The following is a 24856-nucleotide window of genomic DNA, read 5'->3' on the forward strand; positions in this document are numbered from 1 at the left end:
AGAGGGAGGGAGAGAAAAAGAGAGAGATGGTCCTTTTCATTCTTACCTGCATACAACTGGTGACTGTTTAAATCTGAAGTTATTTGTTTATTTCACAACAGATATGTCTGGTTAAACTATTTATTAATTGATTGGACAAGAGACATTCCTTGAGTGGCGATATCTCAGGACATCCCCACTCAAACACGCTTTTTGCTCTGAGTTGTCCAATGTGAACATTACATTCATTCAAAGCGAGAGAGCAGCGATTTCATAACATCACATGTGACAGCTATTGAGTGAGAAAATGGAGTAAATGGAGTAGGGTGAATGTTCAATTTAGCAAATGACATATAGACAAGCGAGTAGGCTCTGCAAATTGGAAGATTTGGAACTACTTTAGGGTGGAGGATGAATGGTGGAAAAAAATCTAAATAAAGGACATAAGAAGCAATTTGGTGTCTTCCAACATGATTAGTTGGTAGTAGAACTGTTGATGTATGAAAGCAATATGGTACAAGTCAGAGTGGCATTGGTAGCAGATATTTCCATGGCTGTGATTACCTGCAGCACAAGGCCCAATAAAAGCCATGGTGATATGTGCTACCAACCCCACTCTCACTTGTGCGATATTGCTTCATTATAAACTAATATGACACAGATTTGATCAGTTCACAGACATTTTAAGACTCACAAATAAGCTCAAAAGTAGAATGACACCTGCACAATGATATAAACAAGGTGGGATATTAATTGCTGCTTTTTCATTTGGTTGACCAGTTGATGTTTATTTTTATATCGTCATGGTTCTTCTAACTAATGAGGAATTTTAAGACAAAGATATGTCTTCACCCACCTTAATGTGTGTATTTTGCAGTAGGAACTGGACAGTCCCTTAGAGAGCAGCTGAGCTCCAGAATCCCCCAGGTCATTGTCACTCAAGTCTAGCTCCTGTAGGGAGTTTAGTGACTGTAGAACTGAAGCCACCATCTCACAAGATTTATCTGTGAGTTTACAATCAGCAAGCCTGCATAAGAACACAACAAAAGATAACATGAATAAATGGGAAGATATAGTGTTTACACAGTGCCCTGATAAATAAATAAAAATCAAGAACACAACATCAGATCAGATGGCTACTGTCGCCATACTCGGGTCGGCGGCTGTTCAGCTGGTCAAATAATTCACTCACACTGATTTAGTATTGATGTTGTCGCTGAAGCTATCTATTTTGTTTCATAATGATTTCTTTATTCGTTGTAATTAGCATATGTATTGATTGTTTTATTTATTCTTATTAATCTATTTTCTTTATCTAACTCAAAGAGGTTAGTTGCTCAGGTGCTGTGATATGAGCTCATGAAGGCCTATACATTTTAGGATTTAGGGAAGACTTGTTCAATGAAATGGTATTTTAATATTATACCCTATCTCTCTCTCTTTTCTTAATACATTTTATATTTTTCTTAATTCTTACACATTGAAACGGAATATATCGTCCATTTTATTTGGTTAGGATTAATTAAATTGGATTGCAAACCCCTCCCTCTCTGTAGCCGCTAACATTATACACTGTCTGTATTGAGAACCGAGAGGTGCGTTGGTTGAAATTCGCAGGCGAACATTTGCAAATAGGTTTTTGGCAAACGTTTGCAAATACTCACAAAGTGTACAGTGGAGTTGGACGTGGGCTTGACGAAGGTAACAAAGCAATTACCGTTACAGTGGAATGTTAACACCAAATCGTTCAAATAGAGTCGGGGCTCGAGCTGCAGACACACAAGCCGTTGGCGAAAGCAGCCGTTGGATCCCCACAGACTCGAGCAAAACAGGAGGGTCGTTGGGCACCAGACTTAACGGTTACGCCTTGAATGTACACGACGCCGGCAGTTTAGGAGACTGAAACCGACAGCTTTTGAAACCGGCTTCCGAAGTGGGAACTTTTGAAACCGCCGGCTAACTTTTGCCATGTAGACGCCCTGTAGGTGCGAAGCCGGCAACTTTATGACGACATAGCCCCACCTCTCAACTCAGCCACGGCACTCGACCTGACATGTTGCTTGTCAAAACAAACCAAAACATTTATTTATCATATTAAAATGTTTTTCTTTCCCCTGTCATGATTTATGTGCACAATGTAGCCTATCAGCCTTTAGTGGCTAAGTTAGAAGCACACGTTAGCTTAACTTAGTTAAACATTAGCTTACTGCATGTTAGTGTTTTCTCCAGTGGTGCTCAGACCTAATGCAATGCGTAGGCTAAGCATTTGAAATTTCACATAGCAGTCACATACCTTGAAAATGAACTTTATTAGTTTAACAGTTGAATTGAAAACCAAATTGTCTGTAGTCTCCTTATTTCATGCGACTGCTTAACCAGAGCACTTATTAGACATTCTCTGGCTTAACAAACTGTTTCAACAATGTTTTCTTCTACGCAATTCACGCAAAATTATCATGAAGCTTTGCACAGCGGCGCCATCGACTGGTCTGGCATATGCACTACAGCACATTTAGCCGGTTACACCCATAGACATAATATACATAGACGCCGCATTGGCTGCTGGAAACAAGAAATGCGGCCGCCATCTTGGACCGGTCATACTCCTCGTTGCGTTGCAGCAGAAGACACAAGATGACAGCACTGTGCAGCATGTTCCTTCTCAAATCGGCGGACCATACTCGGGGGATTTACTTTTCACAAGTAAGATTTAACATAACCGTACTATTGGTTGTATTTTGTGAATAGAATATTACCAGAGAGCTGAGAAGGAGCAATCTGTGATATTACTGTATGAAAATCGTAGCCATCTAGCTAGGCTATGTTTACTCGGTGTTCACCCGGCTATGAACTGAGACTTGATAAGTCATATTCTATAACACTGACTTAGATTACAACTGACACAAGAAGGCTATTGTAGAAATAAATCATACTAGATTTGGCCGGCGAATTTTACACAAGTGGCACAGACTAGCCTATTGGGCAATCGCTAGCTGCTACTTGTAGCGTAAGTGTGTTGGTGGTAGCCTCACTATTTCCTGAATAAAGTAACTTTTCAATAGCTCAACTTCTTTATTTATCAAGTAGCTTAGCCAGACAAGCTACACTTTTCTTGTCATGTGAAATTAGCACAATTTAAAGTAGCTTCCTATGTAGTGAACTAGCCTACTGCTGTGTTTGTGCTACTAATACATTTGACTGGGTGGTAGTTTTGTGTAGTGTTTTATTCATGGCAGAGTAACTGATAGTTTAGCTCACTAAAATTTCGAAGTAGCTTGCCCAACACTGTATTATTCACATGTCATTTACCCTAACAAGAATAAGATGCCTCTCAAATTCCTTTTCATTCATTTATTTATTATTTTGTATCTCTCCAGAACAACTGCCTTGTTCAAGAAGACTGTGAATGAACTGAACGGTCTCCTCACACCCCTGGAACTGAGGAAGGTGCTCTTCATTGCAGTACTGCAGGGCATCTGCTACACTGTGACTGAATGTTTGATTTATGAGCTCCACCTTCATCACCTGCATTCGCCACTCTGTGTCCCATTTTCCCATCGTCTGGTTGACAGTCCTCTTTTATGGAGTTTACCCAGTTTACTATGCCATCTTATTTGCCCACCTGCTGTCTGAAGCACTTTTGTTCTCAGCCAAAGTGTACCCCAGCAATTTTAGCAAGGTGGGAACATACAAAATGACATGCACCAGTTGTCGAAATCATAGAACCAACTGCATGACGGTAACTCTGTCTTACTGAGCCTGTGAAGACACTCCCTGATTCTTTACTGATTGCAATGAACGGGTTGATCTTAGCAGTTTCTAAAATGTTTCTTGATTCCTTTTTATTTAATCTCTTCATTTGGGCTGGAACCTTTCTGTGAACTGTAAATAACAGATGCTGTTGATGAACCCATTGACACTGTACAAGTGACAAGTCACCTTTTTGTCTTGAATTGATGAACTGTTACACTTACTATGCCAAGCCAATGTCTGTTTTTTAAGGATCAGAAACAAACCTACAAACTTCCACTTTACAATATTTATGGAACTTGTCTAACAAATGCTGTTGATATTGAACCCAGTTACTCCATTTCCTTTATGCCACACCAATGTCTGTTCATCACTTTATTTTTGATGGCACTGAACTGAAAATGTTAATGGATTTCTGTAAATTTAACTCATTAAAACTTGTATCAAACCAGTTTTTGTCTATGCTGTCAAACGTGGATTAGTTATGTTCTCAGTTTTTATATTGGATGTCATCACTTTATAATATATCATATATCAGAATATTCTATTACTGTTAAGCCCACTATGAATATTAAAATACACACAACCATGTATCATACAGCTTTTCTACTGGGAGGTTTACAACTTATTCTGAGTAAATTTACCCAAGTTTGTCACTAAACCACATAGGCCTACTTGGAATACCCCTCAGATGTCTGAATGGCACTGATCTCACTTAAATGTTTATGGAACCTTTCTGTGGACTGTGAATAATGCTGTTGATGGAACTTTTCTGTCAACTGTGAACTATATTTAACTCATTAAACTTGTATCAAACTAGTTTTGTCTATGCTGTCAAACATGGATTATGTTCCCAGTTTTGATATCGGACGTCAGGTCACTTTATATCATATATCAGAATATTCTATTACTGTTAAACCCACTATGAATATTAAAATACGCTAAATCATGTGTCCTGTATCATAGCTACATGTATGACCTTTGCAGCAAAAAAAACCGCGTGAGAATCTGTTCGGTATTCAGTGAGATATGATTAATTAAGTGCGCTGACAGCTCATCTCACCGGCCAAACAGATTACACTGAGTGGAGTGGATGACCGGTCCAAGATGGCGGCTCCAAATCTCGTCAGCGCTAGTAAGGAGTAGCGGTCGATGCGGCGTCTATGTATATTATGTCTATGGTTACACCTCTGTGTGTACACGCAAGGTTTTTTTCTTGCCGGAGTCCTTAAAGATGAACTGAACTGAAATAATCAACATTGATAATGTGTTGATTATGACAATTAAAAATAAATGACACTAAAAAATGTAATTAAAAAAATCAATACGTAGCCTTTTTTAAGCAACACCAAAATTGCGTTTGTTAGTATTAGAACGCTGCCCGTTTCAATGACGTCACTGGCATGGTAGGACCTGAGAAGTTCTATAGGCAACAGCTGCAGCATATTATGTATACACAAAAATTAGTCATTTTAATGGCATGGGTTACACATTTGAGCCTGTGAGGGACAAGCCTGTAGTGTCTTGACTACCACTAGATGGGGGACGATCGGTTTCAGGCTCCAGCTCAACCTTCAGTAGGATCATTTGGGTGAAAATGACTGTGTGGGCGCTGCCGGAGCATGGACACTGGAATCTATCTGTTTCAAAGCAGTGGCGAAACGTAGGGAAAATGTTTGAGGAAGCCAAAGTGACGGAGGAAAATATGTTTATTTATGTATGTGTTTATTTTGGGGCGTATACATTTTGTGCAATGTACAACATAGACACATTTTGTGCGGCACAACATAGGCTACTGTAGGCCTAGCCTACAGGTCATGTAGAAAACTGGACGAGGGGCGCTTGAGACAGCAACACGCACGCTGTCTCTCTGTCTCCCTCCATCCCTCACACACACACATTGCCTACTGTACATCCTCCACACAACTGCATACTCACTCACCACCACTACATTAGGCCTATGCGAAGCTACGGTGCATACAAATAAGCTATACACGCATTGTCACGGCAATGTAGGCTAACGCAGTCTGGACTACTGGCACTCGTAACAGCAACTCACACGGGCTCTCTCTCCCTCCCTTGAAACTGTTAAAAACTTCGTCACCCCAAGTTGACCCCAGATACACGGAGGATACACGAGTTAGCCGTTTATTTTAGGCTAACGTTAGTGGAAAGTTTGCAGATTTTTACCTTGTGGATGTTGATATTGCACGAGTCTCTTGGATAGCAGCATCAACAATCTGCCCTGAGACGGTGAACAACTGGCTTCAGGGTGAGTAGAAAGGGACATTGGATTCTGTTTAAAGACCCGCTGTGGTTTAGTTACCAGCTAGTAGACGCATTATTATCGATCTGTGATATCGTCATGGTCATGGTTTATACTCTCTATGGTCGGAGTGCTAGCTTGTGGAGTTTGACATAAGAGTGTTTCCAAGGTGTTTAGCTGCTAGCCCTTTCCTAGGTTGGATCGTAGTGGACCTCATCTGAGGCTACTTCGAGATATTATTCCAAAGGGGACAGATAGGCTACTGCACTTAAAACTTTAAAAGATTGAACGAACCTTCCCGGACTTTGTAATTGCGACCAGTGACTGTATTGGGTGAACGAAGCCGAAGTTGAAACTTAGGCTCCATGGCACATAGACAGTGGGCTCGCCCTTCTACGAATTGAAAAAGACTACAAGCTGCCCCACCGAGTTTGTGATAAAGTAAGCAAGAAAAGGTTTTTTTAAGTCAGGATATGTCGAGTCAATGGCATTTATTCGTCCAAAGTTACAGACCAGTTTCCATAGTGCACATCTTTTTGAATGCCATGTGTGTTTCTGCTCATTGACAAAATAGCGTTCAGTATGATTAATGCCCAATTAATTTCCCCTGTTAAAGTGTTCGCCTTTGTTTCACTAGTTTGGTTTCATTTTGTATGAGATTTTGTGATGTAGGCTAGCCTACGATAAACAGCTTATGGCCAATATGTAACTCAGCTAGGCCTAATGTTAGTTTCCTCAGCCATGTCAGCTAGCCTCAGACTCATTATCTGCTATGGCTGCTAGTGCTAGTGCGGAGTAGCTTACCATGCCAGTGACGTAGCCGATTGTTGAAATCCAACATGGCGGCGCCCATGTAACAACAACAACACTTTCAACGTACAATTGTATCCCTTTTAATAAATTCAGCCATTTTAATCATTGTACCAATGAGAAAAAATAAAATACATCTGTTATATCACCTTTACTTCAAATTCCAGTTCAGTTCATCTTTAAAGGTGTGAAAGCGGTAAGAGAAAATCCACCCGGCGGTGTCGTGTAAACGGCCTCTTAAAATCAGCGGATCTAGCAGCCGCCCTCTAGCTAACTACTCAAAGCCTGGCGAGAAGATTAAATAACGAGGCACATCAGACATCAGATCCTACAGTTACTCTGTGTGATTTACTCTTGTTGAACTAGCTTCTATGCCTAGCTTCTACTAGAATGTGAATCACTAGCTGCTAACTTTGGACACCATGCAGAGGTGAACCGTACACTGCCATTAAAAACAAAAACGTCAAGCAAATGATAAAAAAAATACTCTTAAACTTATTTACGAGTGGACATACATTCATTACAAAGGTAACGTTAACTTATTGAAGACATTTCTCACCAGTCTAAAGTTAACAACACCGTTGTGGTTAGCTAGACTGTCGGCTAGCTTAATAACAATATCGTTAACGTTAACGTTAGCTGCTACCAGAAAAGTTGAGCTGTCAACTGTATCAGCGCCAACGTCCTTTCTCCAGTTTTCCTAAATAACTCATTCTAGTATATGGTTAACCCAAGAACTTAAAAAGTACTGAAAGGAAAGGAATACGAGTTCAGATGCCTACCTGGCGAGAAGATTCAGGAATTTTCTTAAAGTCTCAACAGCAAAACGAGGCACAGCAGAGATACAGTACTCGTTGTGGTTCACTTGTTGAGATATTTCAGAAATAACTTCAACGGCTGCGCGCTGCAGTATATATCCCAACAGTGACGTAAGCATGACGAACTGACTGTATCTCGTGCCAGATATACGTTAGACCGGCACATCCGGGAACTTGACTCGTGCAAACGTTCCCGCCCCTTTCGGGGGGAAAACAAACAACCCCTCTCATTAACTCCAACGCAAATTAGGGTCAATAAACGTAATTCGTACAGAAATCGCAGGAGTAAATAATAACAAAAAATACCACAAATCAATATGACCACTCAATACATAACCACTTTGCCGGTCGTTGACCGTGAAAGATACCTACAAAAGCTTAATTCAATTAATATAAAAACATGTCCCTTCAGTCTCCCGAGTACGAAGTGGTGCAACAACCCCACTCAGTGACCAGAAGTATCATACGGTCTTCTCTTCTTATGGCTTGTAGCCATCATTTTCTTCTGTCAGGATTTTTTTTGAGGACATGGTAGGCAAAAGAAACTCAGGGAGGGGTTCTTAGCTGTGTGGTTGGTACATGTCTACCGGTTCACTCTGGCTTGTTCTGAGGGAATGTTTTCCCCTCAAAAGGGGCATGGCGCAAACAACCTGCTCTGTGTGACGCGGGTCCGGTTGTAAGTATTAAGGTTTTGCACCTACGTCATAATGTCATGTGACCGTTTGTTTACAACTAGAGTGGTAGGCAAGAATGGTAGGCAAGGCACTGCAGAGAGTGGTAGGCAAGCCTACAACAGGCGGGTTGCATAGGCTACACATAGTTACAAATAGCTTCAAAATTGAAATTTTAATATCAAATATTGACTGGGATGTCGACCACTTGTGTAGGCCCAAACAGTTGGTTTTACAATAAGAAGCAAAAAGGCGACGAACGACCGTTTAGCCTACCTATCCTCGTGGTTGTGGAGGATGATCGTTAGCAGCTGTGAAGTCTTTTATTCTCAAGATGGCCTAATGGTGTAGCCTACTGTCTACGAAGACGTAAGCTAAAATACAACTATCTAAAGTCATCCAAAAATGAATTGCCAGAGATAGGCTATGAAGGGGAAAAGTGCAGCATTTTAAACATGGCAAGATTATTTTTACCTGAACAGTTTGTTCTAATTTGTCTTGTGAAATTCGTGCTTGTGGACATCAATCACCTATCTTCTGTCCTTCTATTTCAAGTCATCATGAGTGTCATTTGATTATATAATCACAACAAATTCTAATACATGAAAACAGAATGGCTTATGTGCTATAGCCTAGGCTAACGTTACAGGTCACTTAGACTAACCCCCCTATGTCAAAATAAACTGATTTGATCCTAATTGTTTAGCGATCACACACAACAACTTAACACACTGTTGAACCTAGGCTACTGCTTCAGTCATGTAAGAAATAAGCAGTTTATGAATTATCTTTACCCGTTTAATCAAGTCCACATGACCAAAATAACAACATATTTAAAGGCTGAGCTAGCATAACAGCCTAATATAGGCGATGCTGCAACGGATAACTAATAAAACGTTTCATACAATTAATGAACTTTATCACTCACATTCTGAGTTTTTCTGGGTGGTTATATATCCATGCAGATCGTCTTCGAATAAGCCATCACTGTTATAGGCCTATGTTATAATATGTTACAGGATTCAGGACTTTAACGCCATTAATGTTACATGATGCTGACTGACGCTGGCTATATCAGTAGGCTACCGTTTTAACGTCTGCTGAGTCTACTGCTTACCAAAACCTGTCGCTGTTCAGTTGAAGTTAAATTATCAAATATTGTTTGATTTTGTGTCAACTTTCAGACGGAAGACATGTTCCTTTCTGGTCAAATTTCACAGCTTCTAAGAAAGTCTATCGTCTTTGTGTAAACCGAGTTTTGAACAGAGAAAAAAAGTTAGGCTACCATTAGGCTACATGCAGGTTCTCCCATAACGTTATCGATACAGATCAATGCACCAAATCAGGGCGATTTTAGCGAAACAGCGTTCCTGTGACAGGCTATCAAATATTGAACAATGGGATAACGTTTCATCATCACCTTTATTGATGCCTGAAATCTTGACATTGCTGAAATAGAGATGTAGCCTACTGAGAGGCAGCTGCAGACAACGATGTTCAATGGGTTCAACTTGTCCCTTGCCTACCAGCTGGATGTAAACAAAGCTATAGAACCTAGAATATGTCACATGAAAAACGTTAATAGGGAGGGAAAGTAATCTCATCGCCATCTAGTGGTTGCGTTCCTGGAGTTTAACAGAGTGGATGGGATTTTATTTTTAGAAAAAATATATCTCGGTGCACATTGGGATCTTAATTTAATGCCTTCCATATGTTAGGCACTGGGGTCACCTCTATTGCTTCAAGTGGTCATACCTTATTTTTAGGATCAGTTGAATTGTTTTGAGTTTTTGTCGTAACACGGTGATAAGGAACTACAGCTGCATGTGACGTCACATGTTTGGGCGCTTAATCTCTAACTGATCAATACGCAATTTGCTTAACTGGCTTAACATATTTTTGTAATAACGGAACGTGATGTAAACCGCGTGGTGATAACCTTTATGTCAGGATAACTGGTGTTGTGCTTCTACTCACATGAAGAGCTAGCTGAAAGTGTCAATGCTAACCAGGCTAATAAACAAACCATGCTACCGTGAGTAACGTTGAAGGGTAAAGTCACGTGACTTCTTTTGTAGTTCGTTTATGAAACAAAAGGAGCAATTTCGATTTTCTTAAATAAGGCAAAATAGGGTCTGACATTTTCACAGTTAGAATATTATTACTGTATAGACACTGAAACATTTTTTTGGTGGATAACATCGCTGATTTGGCTTCACAATATATTTTTTTAAAATAGGTCTATGGGACTTAACATTGGAGCTGCTCTTCGATAGGAACGCAACCACTTGGGGCGCTGGTTTTCACTTTCCCTCCCTATAAGAAAGAGGAAAGGATAGGAGAAAATGGATAGAAACAGTAGCCTAATGTATAATAAAATATAATATAATTACATAGGTTGGTACAACCACAGTTATAATACATAAGCAAATGACTGACGTAAATATTGGGTGGGTTATGTGCAAACACTGTCTAGATTAGGCTATGTCATCTCCTTCCTAATGAATCAATGTTTGCTTGTAAGTTAGCTGGTAGCCTAGCATGCTATGCTATGTATGGTTTAGCCAAAGGAATGACACTTATGTCAGGACCGGGTGGGTAAGCGGGATAATTCCCGGTGGGCCGCTTCACTTTTGGGCTGGTCGAGGAAAAAAACATTTTTCACGTTAGTATATCTTCTCTTAAAGTAGGCTATGGCCTACACGTTCCGCATTCTGTGCATGACACCGTTGCCTCTGCATGGGCTCCATGTGAGCGAGCTCTCCCCTCCCCAAAAGAGTTGGGCCCGTCTTTTCCAAAAGGTTTTCTCAGATACGGATAGCCGGGCCGGCCTATACAGTAGCCATAAGCGTCAGGAAGGATGGATGGTAGAAAGAAACCAGGAGGGACTGAAACGGCCAGGTAGAATGCTGCTAAATGTGCCAAGCTTCCAGATTACAGACAAAAGTGGCAACTGGTAAAGAGAGATTGCCTATAGGCAATGATTATTAGCAGTGTAATTATTGGGCTAATATTAGACGTTTGTAGCGTTGTCAAGCTATTCGCAAGCAACATGTTCAATTAGGCTACTTAAAATATTAGCCTTTTGTATCCATTCCATAGACTTTGCAGTATGCAAATATTGATAACAAAACTGAAGCTTGATCTGTGTAGGCCTATGCGGTACAAATTGTAGCCGAGCAGCAGATCAACCAGTCGACCACTGAAAATGATGAGCCCGAAATTAGTGAAGAGGCCATGAGGGACAAGTAGAGAGGATAAATTAAAGTTATTTATTGTAAGAAAGAGCAATTATTCTACATGATGAACCTTGTTTGTTCAGAAGAGGGTGTAGTAAAGGAGTAGGCTAAATCACCAAACAACAATAGGCTATAGCCTATCCATGCAAAAAAACATGTAGCCTAAACATTAAGTTCAATATGCCTCTTTGTGGAAGCGATAGACTACATTTCAAAGGCTTTCTTTCTTTCTTTCTTTCTTAACTTGTGGTAGGCCTATAGTGGAATATTTTTTGTTAACTCTCAATTGAAGTGAATATACACTGTGTGCAAAATTATTAGGCAAGTTGTAAATCTGAGGATTAATTGTATTTTTGAACAAATACAATGATCTCAGTCAATCAAAAATGTTAATAAACCTCAAACCTGAATATTTAAGAAAGGGAAAGTGAGTTTTGGCTTTCTCAGGAGAAAATCTATGTGTGCAGAATTATTAGGCAACTATTGGTGTGCAGAATTATTATGCAACTAAATAAAAAACTAAAATTTTCCCACTCCACTTGTTTATTTTCATTTCCTAGAGTAAGAATAAAAAATAAACAACTCAAAATGTACAAATAAACACTTCATGAAATATTCAGTGACCAATATAGCCACCCTTCTTTTCAATAACTGTCATGAGCCTTCCATCCATGGAGTCTGTTAATTTCTTGATCTGTTGATGATGAACATTTTGTCCAGCAACAACCACAGCCTCCCAAATGCTGTTCAAAGGGGTGTATTGTCTTCCCTCACTGTAAATCTCACATTTAAGAAGGGTCCACAAGTTCTCAATGGGTTTAAGTCAGGTGAAGAAGGGGGCCATGTCATTATTCTGTCATCTTTAAAGCCTTTGCTGGCTAGCCATGCAGTGGAGTACTTGGATGCATGTGATGGAGCATTGTCCTGCATAAAAATCATGGCCTTCTTGAAGGATGTAGATTTTTCTGTACCACTGCTTGAAGAAAGTATCTTCTAAAAACTGGCAGTAGCTTTGGGAGTTGATTTTAAGTCCATCTTTAACCCGAAAAGGTCCAACTAGCTCATCCTTAACAATAGCAGCCCATACCAGTACCCCACCTCCACGTTGCTGGCGTCTGACTAAGTGGAGCTCTGTACCCATTAGTGATCCAGCCACGGGTCCATCCGTCTTGTCCGTCAAGAATCACTCTCATCTCATCTGTCTATAAAACCGTTGAAAAATCTGTCTTCAGATATTTCTTGGCCCAGTCTTGACGTTAAACTTATAAGTCTTAAGTGGTGGTCGTGTTTCAGCCTTCCTTACCTGGGCCATGTCTCTGAGCACTGAACACCTTGTACTTCTGGACACTCCAGGTAGGTTGCATTTCTGGAATAAGGCCGCACTGGATGTCAATGGGTTCCTGGTAACTTCATGTTTAATTATTCTCACGTCTCTAGCAGTTATTCTGCGCCTTTTTTTCTCCACATCTTTCTTGCAACCCTTTTGACTATTTGCAACAAAACGTTTGATTATTCGGTGATCACGCCTCAATATCTTTGCTTCTTCAAGAGTGCTGCATCCCTGTGAAAGGCATTTTAATTTTTTTTGCTTTTCAGAGTCTGTTAAATCTCTTTTTTGGCCCATTTTGTCTGAGGTAAAGAAGCTGCCTAATAATTATGCACACCTTGATTGTAGGGTGTTGATCACTTTAGGCCACACCCTCCCTCATTACACAAATACACATCAACTGATGATGCATAAATCCAATTAGCAGTCAGGTTTATATAGGTTGGAGTTGGAAATATGCATAAAAATTATGATAAGGTAAAAATACTCACTTGCCTAATAATTGTGCACACGGTGTATAGCCTTTACACATTGTTGAACCATGGTACTAATAAAAACTACAGGATAGTAAGAGCTGTAAGTTAGCTGGTAGCCTAGCATACATCCGTATGTTGTTTCATTTCATTTCTGCCACTATGGAAAACGTGGGCCGGTCTTGGGCCTGAAACTCCCGGGCTGAAAAGTGGCCCCACTCCGGCCCTGCACTAGTAGTGAACTCTGACACTAAGTTACCTCTCCAAGCAATCTGTGAGAACTCCAGTGAGTATACCTTAGTGAAAAGAGTTATGGTTGGTGGTGATTAAGATTAGGCCTATGTGGAAGTGATAGGCCTGGGCTATAATAAAACTAAACAACCTTTATCAGGCTTGTGTTTTGTACTCGCGTTATTTTAGATGGAGGGAGAGAAGTACACACAACTGGGTTGGAAGCAGCCAACTGCTGATGAGCTCCAGATAATTGGCAAACATGACCTCAAGGACCACATGGACATGTAGGATAGGTAGGTTCTGGATGAAGAGGAAGACAAGGATGTGCTAGAGGTGGAGAGTAATCTCCCAACTGTGCGCATGTAGGCTACATTTGTGGTTGTGACGACAGTGTTGCTTATAACAATAATGACGGGGACTATATTATAGTGTATTTACATTTGTAATTAAATTTCTACTTTTCTCATCACTCAATTTTGTTATTTTGAGTTTGGTTTACCATTTCTTATCAGGTTCCATGTCAGGTAGAGCATCAACGCGTCTCACTTTGCTTATTCTTACACAGACATAGACAGAGACACCAACTCCAATAGCATTTACACCCCATTGTCTGCTAGGCGTCACACACACACACACACACACACACACACACACACACACACACACACACAACCATGCCACAGCTGTGATGGAATGTACACACTATGGATCTGGTGTGAATGTGGCATTAATCCGAATGATTATTTATTGAAATAAAATTCTCTATTTTTGATAAACTCTGATTTCCGTCTCCATTTTATGTTGCGGCCTCTGAGCCGGCCGTAACAATAGTCATCATAATCAGGAGACATTATTCTTCTGTAATGACATAGAACACACACACACACAAACACACAAATCTAAAAGGTTTAATAAGACGTAATGTGGATAACTTGTAGGGATCTAATTGTAGGGATCTAATGAATGGCATATTGTCCTAACAACGGTGTCTGCCAATATTTGCCTAATTAAACAAACAAATAAAACAAATATCAGGAAACGAGTGCATGGCCTTATTCCAACCTTAATATCTGCAGTATGCTGTTGGAACTTGACAGTCCTTTAGAGAGAAGCTGCACTCCAGAATCCCCCGGGTCATTGTTACTGAAGTTCAGCTGTAGCAGGGAGTTTGGTGACTGTAGAACTGATGCCACAATCTCACCCAATTTATCTGTGAGCTTACAGTCAGCAAGCCTCCATAAGAGCAACAAAAGATAACATGAATAGATGGAAGATATAGTGTTTACACAGTCACAATCAAGAGACATTTCACCAACAGTGCAGAAATCATTCATGTGTACACTGGTCAAACACCACAAACACACACACATGCACGCAGGCAGGCACGTACGCACACAAGCACACATGCACACACACCTGATAGATTTTACTACGATGTAGTGCTAGGTATGATGTAGCTAAATTGTAGGGGTGCATTGAACAATATATATTGGCCTAACTTCGCCATCAGCCAATATTGCCCTTGTTGACTGGTACCGGCTTACATGTATCTGAAAATGATGGCTGAGGTTTATCTGTAATGTCATATAACTTCTTCAGCTGAACAACTTGCATATATTATTGTTTCACTGTCACCATAGCATATTACTAACAATAACAATTAAGGAAACAAACAAATACAAAATATCAGGAAATACATGGCCTTACACCAACCTTAATGTCTGCAGTTTGCAGTGGGAACTAGACAGTCCCTTAGAGAGAAGCTGAACTCCAGAATCTCCCAGGTCATTGTAGTTCAGGTCCAGCTCTATCAGGGAGTTTGGTGACTGTAGAACAGAAGCCACAATTCCACAGGACTTCTCTGAGAGTTTGCAGTCAGTAAGTCTGCATAACAACATGAGAAAAGATCAAATATTATGATTATCCCTTTTGTTTAATGTTCGTCTGCATGACCCTGCTTCCGAGTGACATTACTGCAAAAATTTGAAGAAGAAAAAATAATGAGACGCAAATGATTATTTCTTGATAAAAAGCGTGACCTAAGACATATGCAAATCACATAGCCTTTCCCAGATATGGGTGGCTCAGATAGTCTTGAAAAAGAAATATATAGTATGTGGTCGTTATATTACAGTTAGATCAACTAGCTGCAGGTGACCGCTTCTGCATAATTTCATGGACTGCTGAAATATAACCTAAACTATTTTTTACTATTTCTTAACTGGTCCAGGGTCAGGAAAAGGGCAGCAAAAATCTCTGCACACCCTTCACATCCTGTTCAACCTCCTGGTAGGTGATACAGGGCACTGCTCGCCAAAACCAGCCGACACAAAGACAGCTTCCATTACACTGAACAAAGTCAATCAACACTGTTCTGTTCATCTACCTCATGTATATTTCAATCTTACAATTACAAAATACACAATATCATTGCACTATGGAATGTTTTTTGTGACAAAATTAAATAAATAAATTAAATATGAAATCAAGAAATGAAATATGAAATAAATAATTAAAAGTTGAAATAAATAAATAAATAAATAAATAAATAAAAAGTTAAATAAATAAATAAAATGTGAAATAAATAAATAAATGATTAAATGTAAAAAACATATATACATTGACATTTACATTCCATATGCACGGTCATGCAATGTGCCATGAAATAAATAAATACGTCAGTCACCCATCAAGGCGGGACCTAACCACTGATTGCTGCCTGAAATAACACGAAGTGATTCAGCTCTAAGTCAGACTGTACTGGCTTGCTGTGAACCACACTGGACTAAGGACATAGCTCAGACTTGTATCATAACTCACGAAACATACAACAACAAGGATTTCATTCTAAATTCATACTTTTGGGAAGATATCAGGCGTGAAAGCGTTCTGTCATTTGATGGGTCTGTTTGCCGTGTCTGAGGGTTGATAGACATGCTATGTGCACATAGAGCTAGCGCTAACAGTTAGCACAAGCGTTAGCTAGTTATCGACATCTACAGAAAGCGAACTTCTATCTATGGCAAACAACTTGCTTCTATTTATAGTAGGGTGCCCAGACGTCCCAGTTAACTTCACTTGAGCTGAATTCACCTCATTTGTTATATGATACATAAACAATAAAGCTTGAGATGCCCATGCCGTGAACTCTTATTATGTCAGTGTCAGTGCCAGGTTGCTACATTGCCCAAGCAGTGTCCACAACTTTCCAGAGACTTTTTAGTTCTCAAAATGAGGGTATAACTCAGCAGCCGACAAGGATTTTTGACAGCACTAGATGCTATGCTTTTACGTCCTGATAACTCACAGCCAAGAGGTAGCAACATAGAACACAATCTTTCTGAATGAAAATGCCTAGGTTATGGCTGTTAGCAGTAGCACTAGCTTTTAGCTTCTATCAATGACTTTATTCTGATCAGCCAGTCATGCTCACAAAGTTTGATTTTTTTTCAGGCAGCAACCATAGTGGGGGGCCTTAAGCACATTTTCGCGCAAATTCTTCTAAAAGCGCCAAATTTGGCACAGATGCAGCTTAGGTCATACTAAAATGATTTAGGTAGGGCGCCGGAGTCAGCGACCCTTGGGGCCAAGATGGCGGCCAAATCCAATATGGCCGCTGCCCGAAAAGGGTTCCGGCTATAACTTTTGAACCACATGAGTTACAAATGCAATCTTGATATCTTTGTCAGCTTAATTGATCTTGAGAAACACATAGGAATGTTAATATTTATGACCCAATGCATCTGGACCCCTTATTCCTTTAATTCCAATATGGCCACTGTCCAAAAAAAGCAGTTTTGGCTGTAGTTTGGGTCCGTATACCCCATTGTTCGTGCAAATTCATCTACAAAACCAAATTGACACAGATGTAGCTGAGGGCATACTGAAATGATTTAGCCAGGGCGTCCAAGCGACCTAGATGGCGGCCAAATCCAAAATGGCCGCCGCCTGAAAGGGATTCGGCTATATATAGCTTTTGAGCCAGATGAGATACAAATACAAACTTGATGTCTATTTTACCTTTTTTGACCATGGGAAACCCCTAGGAATACTTACATTTATGATTGAGTATATCAATGAGCATCAAACCAGCTAATAGGCTAACTGAAAAACACACCATGCCAATCTCTAGGTATGATGAAGGGTATGTGATGATGTGGGGCTATTTTAATTCCAAAGGCCAAGGGAACTTTATCAGGATGCATAGTATCCTGGATCCATGAAATAAGTGGCCTTTAAAAAAAAAAAAAAAAAATCTGCCTGCCTCTATGGGAATATAACATAGGGGTCAAAAACTTGTACTTGTGCCCCTGTCATTTAAGGAAGAACATTTATTTATTTGCGATACATTTTTCATTCACTAAGAAAATTGGTGTCCTTAAAGGTTGGATTTTTACTAATTTTTTTAATTAAGGCATTAAGATCAATTTCTAACAGATGATTATATATTCCTACCCTGGAAATCCAGAGTTCTCGCAAGAGCACAATGGAATTGTCTCTGTAGACACTCTGGCAATGACCAATGATGCACGTTACTTTTCCCCCTTGCATCACGTGGAACCAATCAAATCATATCTGATATAGGCGGGCCAGAGGCGAGCTAAATTGATGACGACAACGCTGCAACGTTGGAAACATTGTTCGTAGTGTTATTCAATTGCGTCAAAGTCTGGAATCATTCAGAGTAAACATTGGTCTAGTGTTATCCAATTGTGTGCAGTGAGATTTTTAAATGCATGCTTGGTGCCGCCCCTTGAGTTGGGCCATTACATTGTTCGTAGCCAGACCCTTAATCTTTCTAGATTATCAGGGTCTGTATTTTCCAGGCTAGTATATTCCTCTTTTTAGTCAACTTTAGCATGGGTTCAAATACTTATTTTCCCCCTGTATCAACTATACATTTGTATCTCATCTGGTTCAAAATATGCAGCCAAATCCATTTTCAGGTGGCGGATTTGGCTGCCATCTTGGTCTCAGAGATCTAGCTCGGGCGCCCTGGCTAAATCATTTCAGTATGGCGTCAGCTGCATCCATGCCAAATTTGGTGCTTGTAGATAAATTGGCGCAAACAATGGGGTGTAACTAGATAGATAGATAGATAGATAGATAGATAGATAGAGAGATAGAGAGATACTTTATTTCCCCAAGGGGAAATTCAAGGTCTCAGTAGCATACAGACATCACACACACAACATTCACGAACAGCAGAAAAAGTAATAAAAGTAAATAATATAAAAAACACAACTAAGAAATAAGGACAGTAGAAGATAAAGAATATACTAAAATACAAATTATACTAAATAACACTAAATCTAAATCAAGTCTAAAACAGTATCCACATAGTGTGCTTAGGGGTGAGGCGCTTGCAATGTCTGAGGCAGGGACTGAGCCTGTAATTCTCTGTGCAAAGTAAGGTAAGGTGCTCTGTGAGAGTGAGTGTCATGGTGATGGTGCAAATGAGTCCAACAGTGCAAGAATAAAGTCTAGAGACCAGCATAAAATAAATATTGACATAGAGAGTAGGCAAGGTAATATAGAAAAACTATAGAAAAACTATATCAGTGCAAGAATGGGTTGACGTAATAGGGTTACAGCCGTTATACAAGTATTGATTATAAAGCATTAAGTATTAAGTATAGGTATAGGTAAGTGTGGCCACAATCCGGCTGTAGGATGAAGGGAGGGGTTATGCATATGTTAGTATTAATTACACCATAATTTCCCTTTTGGGATTAATAAAGTAATCTATCTATCTATCTATCTATCTATCTATCTATCTATCTATCTATCTATCTAATATAGCACGCAAGCAGTGAAGCAGTAAGACAGTGGTAAAAAGTGGCTAGTGGACAGACAGTACACAAACATGGAGAGGGTGGAGAGGCAGACAGACTATGCGGAGAAGTCTATCTCTCCTCTTCCCTTAACTCATTGAATGCCAAGCTGTTTTCGGGAGCTTTGTCCTAGTGCCAGCAATCTAGACCATTGTTGATGATTTTTGTACAGCCACAGCATATTCTGTGTTGTAGCTATGAACACATACAATGGCTCGTTTAAAAGATGAGACTTTAAGCTCTCGGTGGGTGTAAACCGTGTATTTCTACACACCTCTGTTCCTGAGAAATCCCAAGCTAAACAGTGGCTAGTTTTCATCAAAATCGCTGTTTTTTTCTAGAAATGGAGATATAACGTCTTTCATGAAATATAAAGTGTTGCCTGTTACTTACTTGTGTAAACTTTCCGGGAAGTGATCAGCGAGACCTGGCGAGACTGCCACCTAGTGATAGACCCACGAAAATTTTGGCCTGGCCTGGTTTTGACCTGACGTGCATGCGTCACTAACGGCTCCCACACACAGCTGCGTGCATCGCGTTGCTGGAGACGCATCCCATTCACTTTAAATGGGCTCACGTGATCCGTTGCCGAACTGAATTGTGGGTCCGTCGCGTCGCGTTTCTCCCGCTGCTCGCGTTGAGGAGTTCAGCTGTTGCTGCACCGACAGACGGCACCGGCCAATCAAGCCAATCTACGGACGGCACCAACCAATCACATTACGGTTTTTCTTCAAGTCATTTGCATAGCTACCGTCGGGAACACCCACTGGAATGCGTTGACGGAACGCAGCTGTGTGTGGGAGCCGTAATTCGACCCAAAGCGGCAACCGAGTTATGATAAAATGTCCAGATTGTGCGTTTTCGATCGTCATATATTTTATTTCCATTAATCCCAGTTCCCAAAATCACATATAAGGTGTGTTAAAGTGTCTAGTTTCGTAATTAAAAAAAAAAAGCTAAAAACGTAATATTACGTTTTTGGCACTCAACGCATGGGAAGGAAAAACGTAATGTTACGTTTTTGGCACTCAATGAGTTAAGTGAAGCATTGAACAGTTTAATGGCCCTGGGGACAAATTACTTCCTCAGTCTGTCTGTTGTGCAAGGCAGTGAGCAAAGTCTCCAGCTGATCAAGCTTTTCTGCTTTGTAATAGTGCTGTGGAGTGGATGACACTCATTGTCCAAAATATTGATCAGTTTGTTCAGGGTCCTTTTATCAGATATTGAAGTGATGCACTCCAGTTCAGCTCCCACTACAGAGCCAGCTTTCCTTACCAGCCTGTCAAGTCGCCCAGCATCCTTCTTTTTTGCGCTTCCTCCCCAGCATTAGCCTAGAAATCTAGACGCACCCTAGCGGCAGGGCTAGTCTAGCAACTCTCCGTTGGCTTGTGAGCTGGAAAAATGAAACTTCTATCAGGCCAATCAAATTGTGTATAGAGACGTTAAGCGGGCTTAAAGTAATGATTGATGGCAGAGTTGCAACGGTTTGGCTTGAATTCCCTGATACTTGAAAACAAAGACGATGGATGTTGCTGTTTGTGAACAGCGTGACACGACTTGAGCTTGAGTTGGCAAAAGTTTGAACTAGCCAACTAGCTCCGCTGGTGGGAAAACACATGGGACTCATAGCGCTGTCCTATTGCGTGCAGAGGGAATTTGAAAGACAACCGATTATCACGCCCCTCGGACTGAGCACTGCCAATGGTGAGTGCCCAGACCCTACATTTTAATGTGGGTGTGGCTAGTCAGGCTACCCCAGCATACCACTGCATAGAAGAGGACGCTGGCAGTCTACAGTCAAAACTGCTTTTTTGGACAGCGGCCATATTGGAATTGGAGGATTAAGTGGTCCAGATATAATGGGTCATAAATATAAACATTCCTATGTGTTTCCCATGATCAATTAAGTTGAAAAAGACATCAAGTTTGTATTTGTACCTTATGTGGTTCAAAAGTTATAGAACCCTTTTCGGGTAGCGGCCATATTGGATTTGGCCGCCATCTTGGCCCTGAGGGTCGCTGGCTCCGGCGCCCTAGCTAAATCATTTCAGTATAACTTGAGCTACATCTGTGCCAAATTTGGCGCTTTTAGAAGAATTTGCGCGAAATTACCTATTCATGTGCTTAAGGCCCCCCACTACCAGGCTAGGTCCCGCCTTGATGGGTGACTGAGGTATTTATTTATTTCATGGCACATTACAAGACCGTGCATATGGAATATAAATGTCAATGTCAATGTATATATGGTTTTTACATTTAATCATTTATTTATTTATGTATTTAACATTTTTTATATTTATTTAACTATTTATTTAATCTTTTATTTATTTATTTCATTTATGTATTTCAACTTTTAATTATTTATTTCATATTTCATTTATTGATTTCATATTTCATTTATTTATTTAATTTTGGCACAAAAAACATTCCATATTGCACTGAACGCCTTGTACTATATTTATATTTAAATCTTAAATCTCAGTCTATACTGATATTGCACTATTCCTACCCTCTCTTCAATTGTATATTGTATCTTGCCTTGCCTTGAGGTGTCCACACCATGGCAACCCTGACAGGGACAACAAGGAGGCGGACACAGAAATATTTTCATCTAACTATGAATTTAAGTGCACCAGATTGATGCATTTAAATGTTAAAATATTCTAAATTTCTTTTGAGGGGCCTTGTCCCCGGATCCCTGTAGTGTGGCTTGGTTCCAGCTTCCGGCACATAACAGCACTGCTGCTGGATAAATTTCTAGGGGAAACCCATGTTATAAAATTACTCATTTAAAATGTTATGTCTGCTCTATCATCTGGAAGGTTAATATTTGTCATGCATTCTTTTTAATATAAAAGCATAACAAACTGCATAAATTAAAGAATAGGACTACTTGCCTACTGGTATATGAATCGTTAATGTGTCAGGAAATCTAAATGCAGCATCAAGTAAAAATCAACATCTATCACTACACCTTGCACTTTCATTATAGGGGGAATAATGTATCTTGGTTATATGGTAAATTTTCATGAAGATGCCGTGTGGCCAGGCACCAGCCAAAAAAACTTACTGAAGAAGAAGAAGAACAGGCCAGCAAACCCTTCTTTGTCGGTGAGCTTTTTCTTTTGACAGTTTGCAAACGGAGTGCATTACCACCACCATCTGCTGGACTGAGGTGTAATGTCAAGTGTACCATGTAGCCTCGTTCTGGCCTCCGGGTGAATAAGGCAAATGGAACGTCGCGTTTTTAAGCACCAGAATTGCTCATCATGTCTTGACAAGGTTTACACCAATCATCATCTTCGAATGTATCCTTATGCTGAGAAGTCCGCTCTTTTAGCCCCAAACATAGGCTATTGTTTATGCGTGAAGCATGTTTCAATCAACACATTAAACAAGGTGTTTTTATTGTTGTAGGCCTAATAGTGAATGAATGAATGATAAAGCGATGAAAAAAATGTACGCACAGTGAGTACAGGATTACAGCTGGCGGTGCCAATGGTCAACGACAAAACAGTTATACACACAGTTAATTACTTTCACGATTGACTGACAAAGGGTTACCATCGAAAACATAGCCTGAAAAAAGCAACATTTCCTCCAATAATGTTCGGATAACTGAATAAAAAAACCTAAGTACATTATCATTATTCCGAAAATCTGTATCAAAATAGATTGAGAAGAGTGGACTTAGCCTAAGGCTATGTCTACACATGTCTTGCCGCTTTCACACCTTTATCGACACTGGTAAAAAAAAGTCTTGCGTCTGCACGAAGAGGTGAAAACGAGCGAAAACACTGTAGTGCATATGCCAGGCCTGTATGTGGTACCTGGCGGTGCAGAGCTTCACACAAAAACATTCTCCCTATTTTATACAGCTTATGCATTCTCCGAAGCAGTTCCGTGAGAAATTCAACCTGAGTTTTCAATTTAACTGTTCAACTAAGTTCATTTACCACATTTATAATACATTTCTATGATGCCATTTACCTTTGCTAACAGTCAATAGTTTTTGCCATGTATCAAATCGTGCATCCACATTGAGTGTATATCTAATGTAGGCTAACATGGTTTCTAAGAGACGTAGACAGGTTCATTTCTGACTTCACTAGACTATGAATGCATTTATTTACAGTATGTTGTGAGACATGTGAAAGAAATGAATGACACCAGCACTACGCACAAATTCATTTAAACTAAAATGGCACTGCCCTAATAACCTTTGACTAGTTATCTCACATCAGTCACTGAATGTATCGGGAAAACACATAGCCTAGGGAAAACACTGTTCACCAAGTCATGATAAGATATTGGCACTGCACAGCAGTCGATTGTGGTGTTTACTGAGTGTAATCCTAGGTAGCCTAATGTCATGTATGAAAACTAGTATTACCAGGCAATACTGTAATGAGTGCCAGGTCGAGTGCAGCTGGGTTTAAGGGTCAGAGGTAATGGGGCTATGTCTTCATCGGCAATGTGGATTGCTGTCCACACAGCAAGTGCAAACCAGTGGTCGTGTGGAAACAAGGCCAAACGATAAAAAACTTTCTTTGTGTGGACATGACCTAAGACTACAAAGAAATGTCTGCACCCACCTTAATGTGTGTATTTTGCAGTTGGAACTGGACAGTCCCTTAGAGAGGAGCTGAGCTCCAGAATCCCCCAGGTCATTGTCACTCAAGTCTAGCTCCTGTAGGGAGTTTGGTGACTGTAAAACTGAAGCCACCATCTCATAAGATTTATCTGTGAGTTTACAGTCAGCAAGCCTGCATAAGAACACAACAAAAGATAACATATGAATAAATGGAAGATATACTGTCTACACCAGTGGTCCCCAAACTTTTTCTTCAGAGGGCCAGCTCACTATGCCTGGCTATAAGAGAGGGCCAGAGATTCGGAGTATGTCAGCAACTGTAATAGCCTTGAATATTAATCCATTACATTTAATCATAGGCTATTGCAATCTAACACCATTGTAAGCAGTGTTTATTTTATATTGCCATCATGACATATCGATAAAATGTATTTCAACATGGAAATAGCTTAAATTAAATAATACTAACAAAGTCTTTAAAGCAACACCAAAGAGTTTTTTGTACCTTAAGATAATGTTTCCAAAATCGTTTCAGTGGTACATCAACTCGTAACAGGGTGAACGCTACTTCTGCATTGGCTTCGCAACGCTCTATCGGCTATAACCACACTATGCAAATTTGCCAGATCGGGTAGCAGATCTGTAGTTCGATGGAATGAGACATAAGAAACTACAAATTTGACTTGCATCAGATTCTGATGTCGCAATACATCATACCTTCATAAAATCATGCAACTCTACCTTGTCTGTGGACATGGTTATTTGCAAACACGGTGCTGGTAAACAAATAGCGTGCGAGCGACAGAGAAAAGTGCTTTGGTGTTGCTTTAAAGCATTCCCAAAAATATATTTTATTCAAAA

The 24856-nt window shown here is 40.0% G+C and overlaps 2 protein-coding genes across 27 annotated transcripts in view; both read right to left on the reverse strand.

The window, feature by feature from the left end:
• LOC121719407 (NACHT, LRR and PYD domains-containing protein 3-like) overlaps positions 1-24856 on the reverse strand; it is an 851137-nt gene that overhangs the window by 811113 nt on the left and 15168 nt on the right. The gene's annotated exons all lie outside the window — the stretch shown is intronic.
• Positions 1-24856, reverse strand: part of LOC121719377 (NACHT, LRR and PYD domains-containing protein 12-like) — a 732803-nt gene that overhangs the window by 683920 nt on the left and 24027 nt on the right. For 23 of the 26 annotated variants that reach the window (XM_042104891.1, XM_042104899.1, XM_042104894.1 and 20 more), the window contains exons 9-10: positions 23997-24167; positions 15281-15451 (exon numbers count right to left, since the gene is read on the reverse strand). The exons of the other annotated variants lie outside the window; for them this stretch is intronic. In XM_042104891.1, coding sequence (XP_041960825.1) covers positions 15281-15451; positions 23997-24167 — 342 coding nt within the window. The remainder of the gene's footprint in view (positions 1-15280; positions 15452-23996; positions 24168-24856) is intronic. 26 annotated transcript variants of the gene reach the window in all.

Source organism: Alosa sapidissima, chromosome 9 (genome assembly GCF_018492685.1).
Source record: "Alosa sapidissima isolate fAloSap1 chromosome 9, fAloSap1.pri, whole genome shotgun sequence".
Lineage (NCBI taxonomy): Eukaryota > Metazoa > Chordata > Actinopteri > Clupeiformes > Clupeidae > Alosa > Alosa sapidissima.